Raw genomic sequence first — 18,621 nt, 5'->3', positions numbered from 1 at the left:
AAGACAGATAACAAACCCACATGGTGCGTATCGCTCCTATGCTGGTCCTCAAGACAGATAACAAACCCACATGGGGCGTATCGCTCCTATGCTGGTCCTCAAGACATATAACAAACCCACATGGGGCGTATCGCTCCTATGCTGGTCCTCAAGACAGATAACAAACCCACATGGGGCGTATCGCTCCTATGCTGGTCCTCAAGACAGATAACAAACCCGCATGGGGCGTATCGCTCCTATGCTGGTCCTCAAGACAGATAACAAACCCACATGGGGCGTATCGCTCCTATGCTGGTCCTCAAGACAGATAACAAACCCACATGGTGCGTATCGCTCCTATGCTGGTCCTCAAGACAGATAACAAACCCACATGGGGCGTATCGCTCCTATGCTGGTCCTCAAGACAGATAACAAACCCACATGGGGCGTATCGCTCCTATGCTGGTCCTCAAGACAGATAACAAACCCACATGGGGCGTATCGCTCCTATGCTGGTCCTCAAGACATATAACAACCCCACATGGGGCGTATCGCTCCTATGCTGGTCCTCAAGACAGATAACAAACCCACATGGGGCGTATCGCTCCTATGCTGGTCCTCAAGACAGATAACAAACCCACATGGGGCGTATCGCTCCTATGCTGGTCCTCAAGACAGATAACAAACCCACATGGGGCGTATCGCTCCTATGCTGGTCCTCAAGACAGATAACAAACCCACATGGTGCGTATCGCTCCTATGCTGGTCCTCAAGACAGATAACAAACCCACATGGGGCGTATCGCTCCTATGCTGGTCCTCAAGACATATAACAAACCCACATGGGGCGTATCGCTCCTATGCTGGTCCTCAAGACATATAACAAACCCACATGGGGCGTATCGCTCCTATGCTGGTCCTCAAGACAGATAACAAACCCACATGGGGCGTATCGCTCCTATGCTGGTCCTCAAGACAGATAACAAACCCACATGGGGCGTATCGCTCCTATGCTGGTCCTCAAGACAGATAACAAACCCACATGGGGCGTATCGCTCCTATGCTGGTCCTCAAGACATATAACAAACCCACATGGGGCGTATCGCTCCTATGCTGGTCCTCAAGACAGATAACAAACCCACATGGGGCGTATCGCTCCTATGCTGGTCCTCAAGACAGATAACAAACCCACATGGGGCGTATCGCTCCTATGCTGGTCCTCAAGACATATAACAAACCCACATGGGGCGTATCGCTCCTATGCTGGTCCTCAAGACATATAACAAACCCCACATGGGGCGTATCGCTCCTATGCTGGTCCTCAAGACATATAACAAACCCACATGGGGCGTATCGCTCCTATGCTGGTCCTCAAGACATATAACAAACCCACATGGGGCGTATCGCTCCTATTCTGGTCCTCAAGACAGATAACAAACCCACATGGGGCGTATCGCTCCTATGCTGGTCCTCAAGACAGATAACAAACCCACATGGAGCGTATCGCTCCTATGCTGGTCCTCAAGACAGATAACAAACCCACATGGGGCGTATCGCTCCTATGCTGGTCCTCAAGACAGATAACAAACCCACATGGGGCGTATCGCTCCTATGCTGGTCCTCAAGACAGATAACAAACCCACATGGGGCGTATCGCTCCTATGCTGGTCCTCAAGACAGATAACAAACCCACATGGTGCGTATCGCTCCTATGCTGGTCCTCAAGACAGATAACAAACCCACATGGGGCGTATCGCTCCTATGCTGGTCCTCAAGACATATAACAAACCCACATGGGGCGTATCGCTCCTATGCTGGTCCTCAAGACATATAACAAACCCACATGGGGCGTATCGCTCCTATGCTGGTCCTCAAGACAGATAACAAACCCACATGGGGCGTATCGCTCCTATGCTGGTCCTCAAGACAGATAACAAACCCACATGGGGCGTATCGCTCCTATGCTGGTCCTCAAGACAGATAACAAACCCACATGGGGCGTATCGCTCCTATGCTGGTCCTCAAGACAGATAACAAACCCACATGGGGCGTATCGCTCCTATGCTGGTCCTCAAGACAGATAACAAACCCACATGGGGCGTATCGCTCCTATGCTGGTCCTCAAGACAGATAACAAACCCACATGGGGCGTATCGCTCCTATGCTGGTCCTCAAGACAGATAACAAACCCACATGGGGCGTATCGCTCCTATGCTGGTCCTCAAGACAGATAACAAACCCACATGGGGCGTATCGCTCCTATGCTGGTCCTCAAGACAGATAACAAACCCACATGGGGCGTATCGCTCCTATGCTGGTCCTCAAGACAAATAACAAACCCACATGGGGCGTATCGCTCCTATGCTGGTCCTCAAGACAAATAACAAACCCACATGGAGCGTATCGCTCCTATGCTGGTCCTCAAGATAGATAACAAACCCACATGGGGCGTATCGCTCCTATGCTGGTCCTCAGACAGATAACAAACCCACATGGGGCGTATGGCTCCTATGCTGGTCCTCAGACAGATAACAAACCCACATGGAGCGTATCGCTCCTATGCTGGTCCTCAAGACAGATAACAAACCCACATGGGGCGTATCGCTCCTATGCTGGTCCTCAAGACAGATAACAAACCCACATGGGGCGTATCGCTCCTATGCTGGTCCTCAAGACAGATAACAAACCCACATGGGGCGTATCGCTCCTATGCTGGTCCTCAAGACAGATAACAAACCCACATGGGGCGTATCGCTCCTATGCTGGTCCTCAAGACAGATAACAAACCCACATGGGGCGTATCGCTCCTATGCTGGTCCTCAAGACAGATAACAAACCCACATGGGGCGTATCGCTCCTATGCTGGTCCTCAAGACAAATAACAAACCCACATGGGGCGTATCGCTCCTATGCTGGTCCTCAGACAGATAACAAACCCACATGGAGCGTATGGCTCCTATGCTGGTCCTCAAGACAGATAACATAAGTGACAAAGTAGATATTTATAGTATTGCGTATTGAATGATGTAGCCCTACATTTACACATGATTTAATTGACATAATATATTTTATTAGCAGTGTGTTTGTAAACAAGGATTTGAATTCATAATATTCATTTTCATGGCGATGATGACTGCACTCTCCCTCTACAACACAATAGCACAATGAATGTAAAGCCACACAATTCAAAAGAGAAAATGGTGACTCAAAACGGGTGATTCCAATTTCACCGCAACTGGTAACAGATGTCTGGAAGTAGGCACCTCACACTGTGAGCTAATTGTCCAGACCCATTGTTCCACGTTATGTCGTTAATTTGACTCTCGTAAACAGACTTCTGTTAAGGATTCTTTAGTGAGAAATTGTTGGGATCACGTCCAACTGCGTTAACGATTTCAATTGGCTGATACGGATTTTGTTACCGGGTGTAACGTTCCGCTCAGCTGGTCGACGCCAGCGTCGTGGCTAATTGTGCCAGGTTGGCCTTTGGGAGAAAAAATATATAATTTAAAAGCTAGCAGCTAGCCAAGCAAAATGTCCTGAATATAGTCCCAATGTGTCCCGAAGACATAATATATAATAATGTAACATGCTATTCAGCAGACGCCAAAGCAACGCCACTGTCCTGTCGTCGCAAGAGCCATGCTCGACCAACTGAGTTACAGAGGACATCTAATTAGCATCTCATTCAGACAATACCATTGAAATGATGAAGAATAACACAGACAGCCCACTCACAAACCTTTTACAATACTCCGACTCAGACATCTAGTCAACCGATGATCCTATTCAGCTCAAGGTCCAATTTAACGTGTCATGTTATGTAACGAAGCCACATTGACGGTTATAACAAACAACAAAAAAAAACACAGCTTTCAGTAGAACTTTACTTTTCATTTATACAGTTGGTTCAATGTTGCTGAAGTTTTCCATTTTGTTGTCAGAGTTTGGATTAAACACACGTTGGTGTTAGAATTATAAAATCGTCGGATAAAATGTACAACACAAGTACACACACACACACTTCCATGAACACACACACACACATTTCCATGAACACACACATGCATGCACACACACACAGCTCTTTCTCAATCAATCAAACAGACACACACACACATATAGTACACATGCGTTGCACACACATAGACACACACACACCTCTTTCTCAAACACACACACTTCTCAATCGAACAAACCTAACGCATACACTCACACAGTCTCATACACTCACACAGTCTCATACACACACAGTCTCATACACAATCACACAGTCTCATACACACACAGTCTTATACACACACACACAGTCTCATACACTCACACAGTCTCATACACATACAGTATCACACACACACAGTCTCATACCCACACAGTCTCATACACACACAGTCTCATACACTCACACAGTCTCATACACTCACACAGTCTCATACACACACAGTCTCATACACACACAGTCTCATACACTCACACAGTCTCATACACACACAGTCTCATACCCACACAGTCTCATACACTCACACAGTCTCATACACTCACACAGTCTCATACACTCACAGTCTCATACACACACACAGTCTCATACACTCACACAGTATCATACACACACACACACAGTCTCATACACTCACACAGTCTCATACACACACAGTCTCATACACCCACACAGTCTCATACACACACAGTCTCATACACTCACACAGTCTCATACACACACAGTCTCATACACACACAGTCTCATACACCCGTACAGGCTCATACACACATAGTCTCATACCCACACAGTCTCATACACACACAGTCTCATACCCACACAGTCTCATACCCACACAGTCTCATACCCTCACAGTCTCATACACTCACAGTCTCATACACACACAGTCTCATACCCACACAGTCTCATACCCACACAGTCTCATACACTCACACAGTCTCATACACTCACACAGTCTCATACCCACACAGTCTCATACCCACACAGTCTCATACCCACACAGTGTCATACCCTCACACATTCTCATACACTCGCACAGTCTCATACACCCGCACGGGCTCATACACACATAGTCTCATACCCACACAGTCTCATACCCACACAGTCTCATACCCACACAGTCTCATACCCTCAGTCTCATACACTCACAGTCTCATACACTCACAGTCTCATACTCACACAGTCTCATACACTCACACAGTCTCATACACTCACAGTCTCATACACACACACAGTCTCATACACTCACACAGTATCATACACACACACACACAGTATCATACACTCACACAGTCTCATACACACACAGTCTCATACACCCACACAGTCTCATACACACACAGTCTCATACACTCACACAGTCTCATACACTCACAGTCTCATACACTCACAGTGTCATACACACACAGTCTCATACACACACAGTCTCATACACCCACACAGTCTCATACACCCACACAGTCTCATACACTCACACAGTCTCATACACCCACACAGTCTCATACACTCACACAGTCTCATACACTCACACAGTCTCATACACTCACACAGTCTCATATACACACACAGTCTCATACACTCACACAGTCTCATACACACACAGTCTCATACACACACACAGTCTCATACACACACAGTCTCATACACACACAGTCTCATACACACACACACACTTCCATGAACACACACACACACACACATTTCCATGAACACACACACACACTTCCATGAACGCACACATGCATGCACACACACACAGCTCTTTCTCAATCAATCAAACATACACACACACACATATAGTACACATGCGTTGCGCACACATAGACACACACACACCTCTTTCTCAAACACACACACTTCTCAATCGAACAAACCTAACGCATACACTCACACAGTCTCATACACTCACACAGTCTCATACACACACAGTCTCATACACACTCACACAGTCTCATACACACACAGTCTCATACACACACACACAGTCTCATACACTCACACAGTCTCATACACATACAGTATCACACACACACAGTCTCATACCCACACAGTCTCATACAAACACAGTCTCATACACTCACACAGTCTCATACACTCACACAGTCTCATACACACACAGTCTCATACACACACATTCTCATACACTCACACAATCTCATACACACACAGTCTCATACCCACACAGTCTCATACACTCACACAGTCTCATACACTCTCACAGTCTCATACACTCACAGTCTCATACACACACACAGTCTCATACACTCACACAGTATCATACACACACACACACAGTCTCATACACACACAGTCTCATACACCCACACAGTCTCATACACACACAGTCTCATACACTCACACAGTCTCATACACTCACACAGTCTCATACACACACAGTCTCATACACCCGCACAGGCTCATACACACATAGTCTCATACCCACACAGTCTCATACCCACACAGTCTCATACCCACACAGTCTCATACCCACACAGTCTCATACCCACACAGTCTCATACCCACACAGTCTCATACCCTCAGTCTCATACACTCACAGTCTCATACACTCACAGTCTCAGACACACACAGTCTCATACACTCACACAGTCTCATACACACATAGTCTCATACACACACAGTCTCATACACTCACACAGTCTCATACACTCGCACAGTCTCATACACCCGCACAGTCTCATACACCCGCACAGTCTCATACCCACACAGTCTCATACCCACACAGTCTCATACACACACAGTCTCATACACACACAGTCTCATACACACACAGTCTCATACACACACAGTCTCATACACTCACAGTCTCATACACACACACAGTCTCATACACTCACACAGTATCATACACACACACACACAGTCTCATACACTCACCCAGTCTCATACACTCACAGTCTCATACACCCACACAGTCTCATACACACACAGTCTCATACACTCACACAGTCTCATACACACATAGTCTCATACACACACAGTCTCATACACTCACACAGTCTCATACACTCGCACAGTCTCATACACCCACACAGTCTCATACACACATAGTCTCATACCCACACAGTCTCATACACACACAGTCTCATACACACACAGTCTCATACACACACAGTCTCATACACGTACAGTCTCATACACACACAGTCTCATACACTCACACAGTCTCATACACACACACAGTCTCATACACTCACACAGACACATACAGACACACAGTCTCATACACTCACAGTCTCATACACTCACAGTCTCATACCCACACAGTCTCATACACCCGCACAGTCTCATACACTCACACAGTCTCATACACACACACAGACACATACACACACACAGTCTCATACACTCACAGTCTCATACACTCACACAGTCTCATACACTCACACAGTCTCATACACTCACACAGACACACATACACACACAGTCTCATACACTCACACAGTCTCATACACACACAGTCTCATACACACACAGTCTCATACACACACAGTCTCATACACACACCAGAGGCGGGATGAGTGAGCAGGATGTTAAAGTCTTGTAATTACCCTACCAGGAGGAGGCAGAAAACACAAGGCCTGAATCCTATCAATACCATTGATCTGTAGACCTGTCAATCACTCAGCCTCACAACCTTGGAACATGCACACATCACACATACACAAACACATGGACACTGCATGGACACACACACACAGTGCCTTCAGGAAAGTACTCAGACCCCTTGACTTTTTCCACATTTTGTTACGTTACATCCTCATTCTAAAATTAATTCAATATGTATTTTTTTATCAGCAATCTGCACACAATACCACGTAATGACATCACAATACCACATAATGACGAAGTAAACAAAGGTTTTTAGACATTTTTACAGATTCATAAAAAATAATAAAAAAAAGAAATTCCTTATTTACATAAGTATTCAGACCCTTTGCTATGAGACTAGAAATTGATCTCAGGTACATCCTGTTTCCTTTGATCATCCTTGAGATGTTTTTACAACTTGGAGTCCACCTGTGGTAAATTCTATTGATTGAACATGATTTGGAAAGGCACACACCTGTCTATATAAAGTCCCACAGTTGACAGTGCATGTCAGAGCAAAAACCAAGCCATGAGGTCAAAGTAATTGTCCGTAGAGCTCAGAGACAGGATTGTGTCGAGGTATTGAAGGTCCCCAAGACTCCATCATTCTTAAATGGAAGAAGTTTGGAACAACCAAGACTCTTCCTTGACCTGGCCGCCAGGCAAAACTGAGCAATCGGGAGAAGGGCCTTGGTCAGGGAGGTGACCAAGAACCCGATGGTCACTCTGACAGAGCTCCAGAGTTACTCTGTGGAGATGGGAGAACCTTCCAGAAGGACAACCATCTCTGCAGCACTCAGGCCTTTATGGTAGAATGGCCAGACGGAAGCCTCTCCTCAGTAAAAGGCACATGACAGCCCACTTGGAGTTTGCCAAATGACACCTAAAGACTCTCAGACCATGAGAAACAAGATTCTCCGTTCTGATGAAACCAAGGTTGAACTCTTTGGCCTGAATGCCAAGCGTCACATCTGGAGGAAACCTGGCACCATCGGCAAGACAGAACAGCTGCCTCCGGTAAGACAAAGGGTGGCGGTCTGTGTCTCTTTATTAACAACAGCTGGTGCGCGATCTCTAATATTAAGGAAGTCTCAAGGTTTTGCATCGCCTGAGTTAGAGTACCTCATGATAAGCTGTAGACCACACTATTTACCAAGAGAGTTTCCTCTCTATTTATCTTGGCTGTCTATTTACCACCACAAACCGATGCTGGCACTAAGACCAGACTCAATGAACTGTATAGGGTCATAAGCAAATAAGAAATGCTCACCCTGAGCATATACACCCTGTATATAGCCTCCACATTGACTCTGTACCGGTACCCCCTGTATATAGACTCCACATTGACTCTGTACTGGTACCCCCTGTATATAGCCTCCACATTGACTCTGTGCCGGCACCCCCTGTATATAGCCTCCACATTGACTCTGTACCGTAACACCCTGTATATAGCCTCCACATTGACTCTGTACCGGTACCCCCTGTATATAGCCTCCACATTGACTCTTTACCGGTACCCCCTGTATATAGCCTCCACATTGACTCTGTACCGGTACCCCCTGTATATAGCCCCCACATTGACTCAATACTGGTACCCCCTGTATATAGCATCCACATTGACTCTGTACCGTAACACCCTGTATATAGCATCCACATTGACTCTGTACCGTAACACCCTGTATATAGCCTCCACCTTGACTCTGTACCGGTACACCCTGTATATAGCCTCCACATTGACTCTTTACCGGTACCCCCTGTATATAGCCTCCACATTGACTCTGTACCGGTACCCCCTGTATATAGCCTCCACGTTGACTCTGTACCGGTACCCCCTGTACATAGCCTCCACATTGACTCTGTACCGGTACCCCCTGTATATAGCCCCCACATTGACTCTGTACCGGTACCCCCTGTACATAGCCTCCACATTGACTCTGTACCGGTACCCCCTGTATATATCTTCCACATTGACTCTGTACTGGTACCCCCTGTATATAGCCTCCACATTGACTCTGTACCGGTACCCCCTGTATATAGTCTCCACATTGACTCTGTACCGTAAAACCATGTATATAGCCTCCACATTGACTCTGTACCGGTACCCCCTGTATATAGACTCCACATTGACTCTGTACTGGTACACCCTGTATATAGCCTCCACATTGACTCTGTACTGATACCCCCTGTATATAGCCTCTACATTGACTCTGTACAGTAACACCCTGTATATAGCCTCCACATTGACTCTGTACCGGTACCCCTTGTATATAGCCTCCACCTTGACTCTGTACTGGTACCCACTGTATATAGCTTCCACATTGACTCTGTAACAGGTACCCCCTGTATATAGTCTCCACATTGACTCTGTACCGTAACACCATGTATATAGCCTCCACATTGACTCTGTACCAGTATCCCCTGTATATAGCCTCCACATTGACTCTGTACCAGTATCCCCTGTATATAGCCTCCACATTGACTCTGTACCGGTACCCCCCTGTATATAGCCTCCACATTGACTCTGTACCGGTACCCCCTTTATATAGACTCCACATTGACTCTGTACTGGTACACCCTGTATATAGCCTCCACATTGACTCTGTACCGTAATACCCTGGATATAGCCTCCACATTGACTCTGTACTGGTACCCCCTGTATATAGCCTCTACATTGACTCTGTACCGGTACCCCCTGTATATAGCCTCCACATTGACTCTGTACTGGTACCCCCTGTATATAGCCTCCACATTGACTCTGTACCGGTACACCCTGTATATAGCCTCCACATTAACTCTGTACCGGTACCCCCTGTATATAGCTTCCACATTGACTCTGTACCGGTACCCCCTGTATATAGCCTCCACATTGACTCTGTACCGGTACCCCCTGTATATAGCCTCCACATTGACTCTGTACCAGTACCCCCTGTATATAGCCTCCACATTGACTCTGTACCAGTACCCCCTGTATATAGCCTCCACATTGACTCTGTACTGGTACCCCCTTTATATAGCCTCCACATTGACTCTGTACCGTAACACCCTGTATATAGCATCCACATTGACTCTGTACCGGTACCCCCTGTATATAGCCTCCACATTGAATCTGTACCGGTACCCTCTGTATATAGCTTCCACATTGACTCTGTACTGGTACCCCCTGTATATAGCCTCCACATTGACTCTGTACCGGTACCCCCTGTATATAGCCTCCACATTGACTCTGTACCGGTACACCCTGTATATAGCCTCCACATTGACTCTGTACCGGTACCCCCCTGTATATAGCCTCCACATTGACTCTGTACTGGTACCCCCTGTATATAGCCTCCACATTGACTCTGTACCGGTACCCCCTGTATATAGCCTCCACATTGACTCTGTACCGGTACCCCCTGTATATAGCCTCCACATTGACTCTGTACCGGTACCCCCTGTATATAGCCTCCACATTGACTCTGTACCGGTACCCCCTGTATATAGCCTCCACATTGACTCTGTACTGGTACCTCCTGTATATAGCCTCCACATTGACTCTGTACCGGTACCCCCTGTATATAGCCTCCACATTGACTCTGTACCGGTACCCCCTGTATACAACCTCCACATTGACTCTGTACCAGTACCCCCTGTATATAGCCTCCACATTGACTCTGTACCAGTACCCCCTGTATATAGCCTCCACATTGACTCTGTACTGGTACCCCCTGTATATAGCCTCCACATTGACTCTGTACCGTAACACCCTGTATATAGCATCCACATTGACTCTGTACCGGTACCCCCTGTATATAGCCTCCACATTGAATCTGTACCGGTACCCTCTGTATATAGCTTCCACATTGACTCTGTACTGGTACCCCCTGTATATAGCCTCCACATTGACTCTGTACCGGTACCCCCTGTATATAGCCTCCACATTGACTCTGTACCGGTACACCCTGTATATAGCCTCCACATTGACTCTGTACCGGTACCCCCCTGTATATAGCCTCCACATTGACTCTGTACTGGTACCCCCTGTATATAGCCTCCACATTGACTCTGTACCGGTACCCCCTGTATATAGCCTCCACATTGACTCTGTACCGGTACCCCATGTATATAGCCTCCACATTGACTCTGTACCGGTACCCCCTGTATATAGCCTCCACATTGACTCTGTACCGGTACCCCCTGTATATAGCCTCCACATTGACTCTGTACTGGTACCTCCTGTATATAGCCTCCACATTGACTCTGTACCGGTACCCCCTGTATATAGCCTCCACATTGACTCTGTACTGGTACACCCTGTTTATAGCCTCCACATTGACTCTGTACCGGTACCCCCTGTATATAGCCTCCACATTGACTCTGTACCGGTACCCCCTGTATATAGCCTCCACATTGACTCTGTACCGGTACCCCCTTTATATAGCCTCCACATTGACTCTGTACCGGTACATCCTGTATATAGCCTCCACATTGACTCTGTACCGTAACACCCTGTATATAGCTTCCACATTGACTCAGTACCGTAACACCCTGTATATAGCCTCCACATTGACTCTGTACCGGTACCCCCTGTATATAGCCTCCACATTGACTCTGTACCGGTACCCCCTGTATATAGCCTCCATATTGACTCTGTACCGGTACCCCCTGTATATAGCCTCCACATTGACTCTGTACCGGTACCCCCTTTATATAGCCTCCACATTGACTCTGTACCGGTACATCCTGTATATAGCCTCCACATTGACTCTGTACCGTAACACCCTGTATATAGCTTCCACATTGACTCAGTACCGTAACACCCTGTATATAGCCTCCACATTGACTCTGTACCGGTACCCCCTGTATATAGCCTCCACATTGACTCTGTACCGGTACCCCCTGTATATAGCCTCCATATTGACTCTGTACCGGTACACCCTGTATATAGCCTCCACATTGACTCTGTACCGGTACACCCTGTATATAGCCTCCACATTGACTCTGTACCGGTACCCCCTGTATATAGCCTCCACATTGACTCTGTACCGGTACACCCTGTATATAGCCTCGTTATTGTTATTTATTGTGTTACTTTTTTTCTTACTAAGTGTACATTTTATGTTTTATATATATATTTTTGCAAATATCTACTTACTGTTGAAATATTCTGCATTGTTGGTTAAGGGTTTGTATGTAAGGATTTCACTGTAACAAACACCTGTTGTATTCAGGCACATGGGACAAATACAATGTGATTTGATCCAGGTTCCATCCCTACTCTTTATCTCCTTTGCTGTTCAGATGATGACGCACGCACACACACACACACACACACACAAACACACACACACACACACACACACACACACACACACACACACACACACACTCTCCACCCTTGTATTGTCAGATGATGGTGATTGTTGTGTATGTCTGTCATCTCATACATTACATGTTGCATCCTTAAAGATGCACCCATTTTTTTTTTTTTTATGTTATATAGATTTTTTTTTCCGATATTCCTTCGAGAAATGTTGTCATTTAACAGAGTTCAGTCCAGGGTACCGTTGCATGGCCGTTGTGAATGTCAGACTCCACTATGTGAAGCACATCGATCTGCAGGTTGAACATGGTGCGATTGTAGACTCCTAAAATTGATAGGGCAGTTCGTTTAGGTGACTTTACAGTTAACTAGCTACGTTACATGCTGATATTGACTTTGGTATTATTGTGTGGAGCTAAGTTTGCTGCCTAGCTAGCTAGCCAGCCATCCAGCCCATAGGGAGAGAATTGCATTGTGGGTTTTTTGTAATCGACTTAAACTGCAACAGATTACCACAATGATTTTCAGATACCAACCTTATTATAACGACAAAATGAAACATCTGCTAATAAAAAAAAATATGGTTCTCTCTTAATTGGAGCTGTAAATTATAATAAATTATAATAATTAGTGATTTTGGGTGGATTTTTCCATTAACACACAACCTTAAAGTGTATTTAGTGTGTTTTATTGTTTTAATAACATATGTAATTCTACTCCTGTCCTGTAGGGGTGCCAGAGATGCCAGAGATAGACGGTCTGACAAAGCCTGCCCTGGAGGGAGATGAGATCACTCTGACCTGCATGACCCACGGCTCCAAGCCTGCTGCTGACCTCCGCTGGTTCAGGAACGAGAAGGAGATCAAAGGTCAGGACACTGAACTACTAGGTCAGGGGTCAGAGGTTAGAGGTCAGGGGTTAGAGGTCAGAGGTTAGAGTATGTATGACCCATGGCTTCAAGCCAGCTGCCGACCTCCACTGAGACGCAATTGAGATTCTCCCAAAGACTTTGGCTATGTTCTACTGTTCTTCTTCATCCTCCTCCTCCTCTTCCTCGTCCTTCTACACCTCCTCCTTTGAGACTCCTGCTCTCCATCCTCCTCCTTTCCATCCTCCTCCTCTCTCTCCTCCTCCCCTCCATCCTCCTCCTCTTTCTCCTCCTCCTCTCTCTCCTCCTCCTCTCCATCCTCCTCCTCTCTCTCCTCCTCCTCTCCATCCTCCTCCTCCCTCTCCTCCTCCTCTCTTTCCTCCTCCTCTTTCTCCTCCTCCTCTCTCTCCTCCTCTTTCTCCTCCTCTTTCTCCTCCTCTCTCTCCTCCTCCTCTTTCTCCTCCTCCTCTCTCTCCTCCTCCTCTTTCTCCTCCTCCTCTCTCTCCTCCTCCTCTTTCTCCTCCTCCTCTCTCTCCTCCTCCTCTCCATCCTCCTCCTCTCTCTCCTCCTCCTCTCCATCCTCCTCCTCCCTCTCCTCCTCCTCTCCATCCTCCTCCTCTTTCTCCTCCTCCTCTCTTTCCTTCTCCTCTTTCTCCTCCTCTTTCTCCTCCTCCTTCTCTTTCTCCTCCTCCTCTTTCTCTTCTTTCTCCTCCTCCTCTCTCTCCTCCTCCTCTTTCTCCTCCTCCTCTCTCTCCTCCTCCTCTTTCTCCTCCTCCTCTCTCTCCTCCTCCTCTTTCTCCTCCTCCTCCTTCTGGAATTGTTCTCTGTGCACACAGAGCAGCCAGGCCGTGTTTATCTTGGTTCTATCTTTATGGAATGCATGGAACACGGAAGGCATGGAACACGGAAGTCAAGGAACATGGAGCACAGAACTTCTAAAAAATACAGTGTGTACTAATTAGCACAGAGACAGCGTTCTCTTCTCTGCACCCTCTGCACCGTATGTGATTAGTCCTTCTCCCATGGGACAGCACTACTGGGGAAGACTGTCTGTGTGTGAGTAGTACTTCTCCCATGGGACAGCACTACTGGGGAAGACTGTCTGTGTGTGATTAGTCCTTCTCCCATGGGACAGCACTACTGGGGAAGACTGTCTGTGTGTGATTAGTCCTTCTCCCATGGGACAGCACTACTGGGGAAGACTGTCTGTGTGTGAGTAGTACTTCTCCCATGGAACAGCACTACTGGGGAAGACTGTCTGTGTGTGAGTAGTCCTTCTCCCATGGACAGCACTACTGGGGAAGACTGTCTGTGTGTGAGTAGTACTTCTCCCATGGGACAGCACTACTGGGGAAGACTGTTTGTGTGTGATTAGTACTTCTCCCATGGACAGCACTACTGGGGAAGACTGTCTGTGTGTGAGTAGTACTTCTCCCATGGGACAGCACTACTGGGGAAGACTGTCTGTGTGTGATTAGTACTTCTCCCATGGACAGCACTACTGGGGAAGACTGTCTGTGTGTGATTAGTACTTCTCCCATGGGACAGCACTACTGGGGAAGACTGTCTGTGTGTGATTAGTACTTCTCCCATGGGACAGCACTACTGGGGAAGACTGTCTGTGTGTGATTAGTACTTCTCCCATGGGACAGCACTACTGGGGAAGACTGTCTGTGTGTGATTAGTACTTCTCCCATGGGACAGCACTACTGGGGAAGACTGTCTGTGTGTCATTAGTACTTCTCCCATGGACAGCACTACTGGGGAAGACTGTCTGTGTGTGAGTAGTACTTCTCCCATGGGACAGCACTACTGGGGAAGACTGTCTGTGTGTGATTAGTACTTCTCCCATGGGACAGCACTACTGGGGAAGACTGTCGGTGTGTGATTAGTACTTCTCCCATGGGACAGCACTACTGGGGAAGACTGTCTGTGTGTGAGTAGTACTTCTCCCATGGGACAGCACTACTGGGGAAGACTGTCTGTGTGTGATTAGTACTTCTCCCATGGGACAGCACTACTGGGGAAGACTGTCTGTGTGTGATTAGTACTTCTCCCATGGGACAGCACTACTGGGGAAGACTGTCTGTGTGTGATTAGTACTTCTCCCATGGGACAGCACTACTGCGGAAGACTGTCTGTGTGCGAGTAGTACTTCTCCCATGGGACAGCACTACTGGGGAAGACTGTCTGTGTGTGATTAGTACTTCTCCCATGGGACAGCACTACTGGGGAAGACTGTCTGTGTGTGATTAGTACTTCTCCCATGGGACAGCACTACTGGGGAAGACTGTCTGTGTGTGAGTAGTACTTCTCCAATGGGACAGCACGACTGGGGAAGACTGTCTGTGTGTGAGTAGTACTTCTCCCATGGACATTACTACTGGGGAAGGCTGTCTGTGTGTGATTAGTACTTCTCCCATGGGACAGCACTACTGGGGAAGACTGTCTGTGTGTGATTAGTACTTCTCCCATGGACAGCACTACTAGGGAAGACTGTCTGTGTGTGATTAGTACTTCTCCCATGGACAGCACTACTGGGGAAGACTGTCTGTGTGTGAGTAGTCCTTCTCCCATGGGACAGCACTACTGGGGAAGACTGTCTGTGTGTGAGTAGTACTTCTCCCATGGACAGCACTACTGGGGAACACTGTCTGTGTGTGAGTAGTCCTTCTCCCATGGGACAGCACTACTGGGGAAGACTGTCTGTGTGTGAGTAGTACTTCTCCCATGGACAGCACTACTGGGGAAGACTGTCTGTGTGTGATTAGTAGTTCTCCCATGGGACAGCACTACTGGGGAAGACTGTCTGTGTGTGAGTAGTACTTCTCCCATGGGACAGCACTACTGGGGAAGACTGTCTGTGTGTCATTAGTCCTTCTCCCATGGGACAGCACTACTGGGGAAGACTGTCTGTGTGTGAGTAGTACTTCTCCCATGGACAGCACTACTGGGGAAGACTGTCTGTGTGTCATTAGTCCTTCTCCCATGGGACAGCACTACTGGGGAAGGCTGTCTGTGTGTCATTAGTACTTCTCCCATGGACAGCACTACTGGGGAAGACCGTCTGTGTGTGAGTAGTACTTTTCCCATGGACAGCACTACTGGGGAAGACTGTCTGTGTGTGAGTAGTCCTTCTCCCATGGGACAGCACTACTGGGGAAGACTGTCTGTGTGTGAGTAGTACTTCTCCCATGGACAGCACTAATGGGGAAGACTGTCTGTGTGTGAGTAGTACTTCTCCCATGGACAGCACTACTGGGGAAGACTGTCTGTGTGTGAGTAGTCCTTCTCCCATGGGACAGCACTACTGGGGAAGACTGTCTGTGTGTGAGTAGTCCTTCTCCCATGGGACAGCACTACTGGGGAAGACTGTCTGTGTGTGAGTAGTACTTCTCCCATGGACAGCACTACTGGGGAAGACTGTCTGTGTGTGATTAGTCCTTCTCCCATGGGACAGCACTACTGGGGAAGACTGTCTGTGTGTGAGTAGTACTTCTCCCATGGACAGCACTACTGGGGAAGACTGTCTGTGTGTGAGTAGTACTTCTCCCATGGACAGCACTACTGGGGAAGACTGTCTGTGTGTGAGTAGTCCTTCTCCCATGGGACAGCACTACTGGGGAAGACTGTCTGTGTGTGAGTAGTACTTCTCCCATGGACAGCACTACTGGGGAAGACTGTCTGTGTGTGAGTAGTACTTCTCCCATGGACAGCACTACTGGGGAAGACTGTCTGTGTGTGAGTAGTCCTTCTCCCATGGGACAGCACTACTGGGGAAGACTGTCTGTGTGTGAGTAGTACTTCTCCCATGGACAGCACTACTGGGGAAGACTGTCTGTGTGTGAGTAGTCCTTCTCCCATGGGACAGCACTACTGGGGAAGACTGTCTGTGTGTGAGTAGTCCTTCTCCCATGGGACAGCACTACTGGGGAAGACTGTCTGTGTGTGAGTAGTACTTCTCCCATGGACAGCACTACTGGGGAAGACTGTCTGTGTGTGATTAGTCCTTCTCCCATGGGACAGCACTACTGGGGAAGACTGTCTGTGTGTGAGTAGTACTTCTCCCATGGACAGCACTACTGGGGAAGACTGTCTGTGTGTGAGTAGTACTTCTCCCATGGACAGCACTACTGGGGAAGACTGTCTGTGTGTGAGTAGTACTTCTCCCATGGACAGCACTACTGGGGAAGACTGTCTGTGTGTGAGTAGTCCTTCTCCCATGGGACAGCACTACTGGGGAAGACTGTCTGTGTGTGAGTAGTACTTATCCCATGGACAGCACTACTGGGGAAGACTGTCTGTGTGTGAGTAGTACTTATCCCATGGACAGCACTACTGGGGAAGACTGTCTGTGTGTGAGTAGTCCTTCTCCCATGGGACAGCACTACTGGGGAAGACTGTCTGTGTGTGAGTAGTCCTTCTCCCATGGACAGCACTACTGGGGAAGACTGTCTGTGTGTGATTAGTCCTTCTCCCATGGGACAGCACTACTGGGGAAGACTGTTTGTGTGTGAGTAGTACTTCTCCCATGGACAGCACTACTGGGGAAGACTGTATGTGTGTGATTAGTACTTCTCCCATGGGACAGCACTACTGGGGAAGACTGTCTGTGTGTGATTAGTACTTCTCCCATGGACAGCACTACTGGGGAAGACTGTCTGTGTGTGAGTAGTACTTCTCCCATGGGACAGCACTACTGGGGAAGGCTGTCTGTGTGTCATTAGTCCTTCTCCCATGGGACAGCACTACTGTTGAAGACTGTCTGTGTGTGAGTAGTACTTCTCCCATGGGACAGCACTACTGGGGAAGGCTGTCTGTGTGTCATTCGTTTATTAGGATCCCCATTAGCTACTGCACATGCAGC

At 47.6% G+C, this 18,621-nt stretch overlaps 1 protein-coding gene across 3 annotated transcripts in view; it reads left to right on the top strand.

Moving 5' to 3' along the window:
* Nucleotides 1-18,621, top strand: part of LOC139388026 (cell adhesion molecule 2a) — a 736,543-nt gene that overhangs the window by 591,795 nt on the left and 126,127 nt on the right. For all 3 annotated transcript variants that reach the window (XM_071134516.1, XM_071134515.1, XM_071134517.1), the window contains one exon: nucleotides 13,617-13,754. In XM_071134516.1, coding sequence (XP_070990617.1) covers nucleotides 13,617-13,754 — 138 coding nt within the window. The remainder of the gene's footprint in view (nucleotides 1-13,616; nucleotides 13,755-18,621) is intronic.

Source organism: Oncorhynchus clarkii, chromosome 29 (assembly GCF_045791955.1).
Source record: "Oncorhynchus clarkii lewisi isolate Uvic-CL-2024 chromosome 29, UVic_Ocla_1.0, whole genome shotgun sequence".
Classification (NCBI taxonomy): domain Eukaryota; kingdom Metazoa; phylum Chordata; class Actinopteri; order Salmoniformes; family Salmonidae; genus Oncorhynchus; species Oncorhynchus clarkii.
The sequence above is the reverse complement of the archived record's forward strand: the minus strand, read 5'-3'. Positions and strand labels throughout refer to the sequence as shown.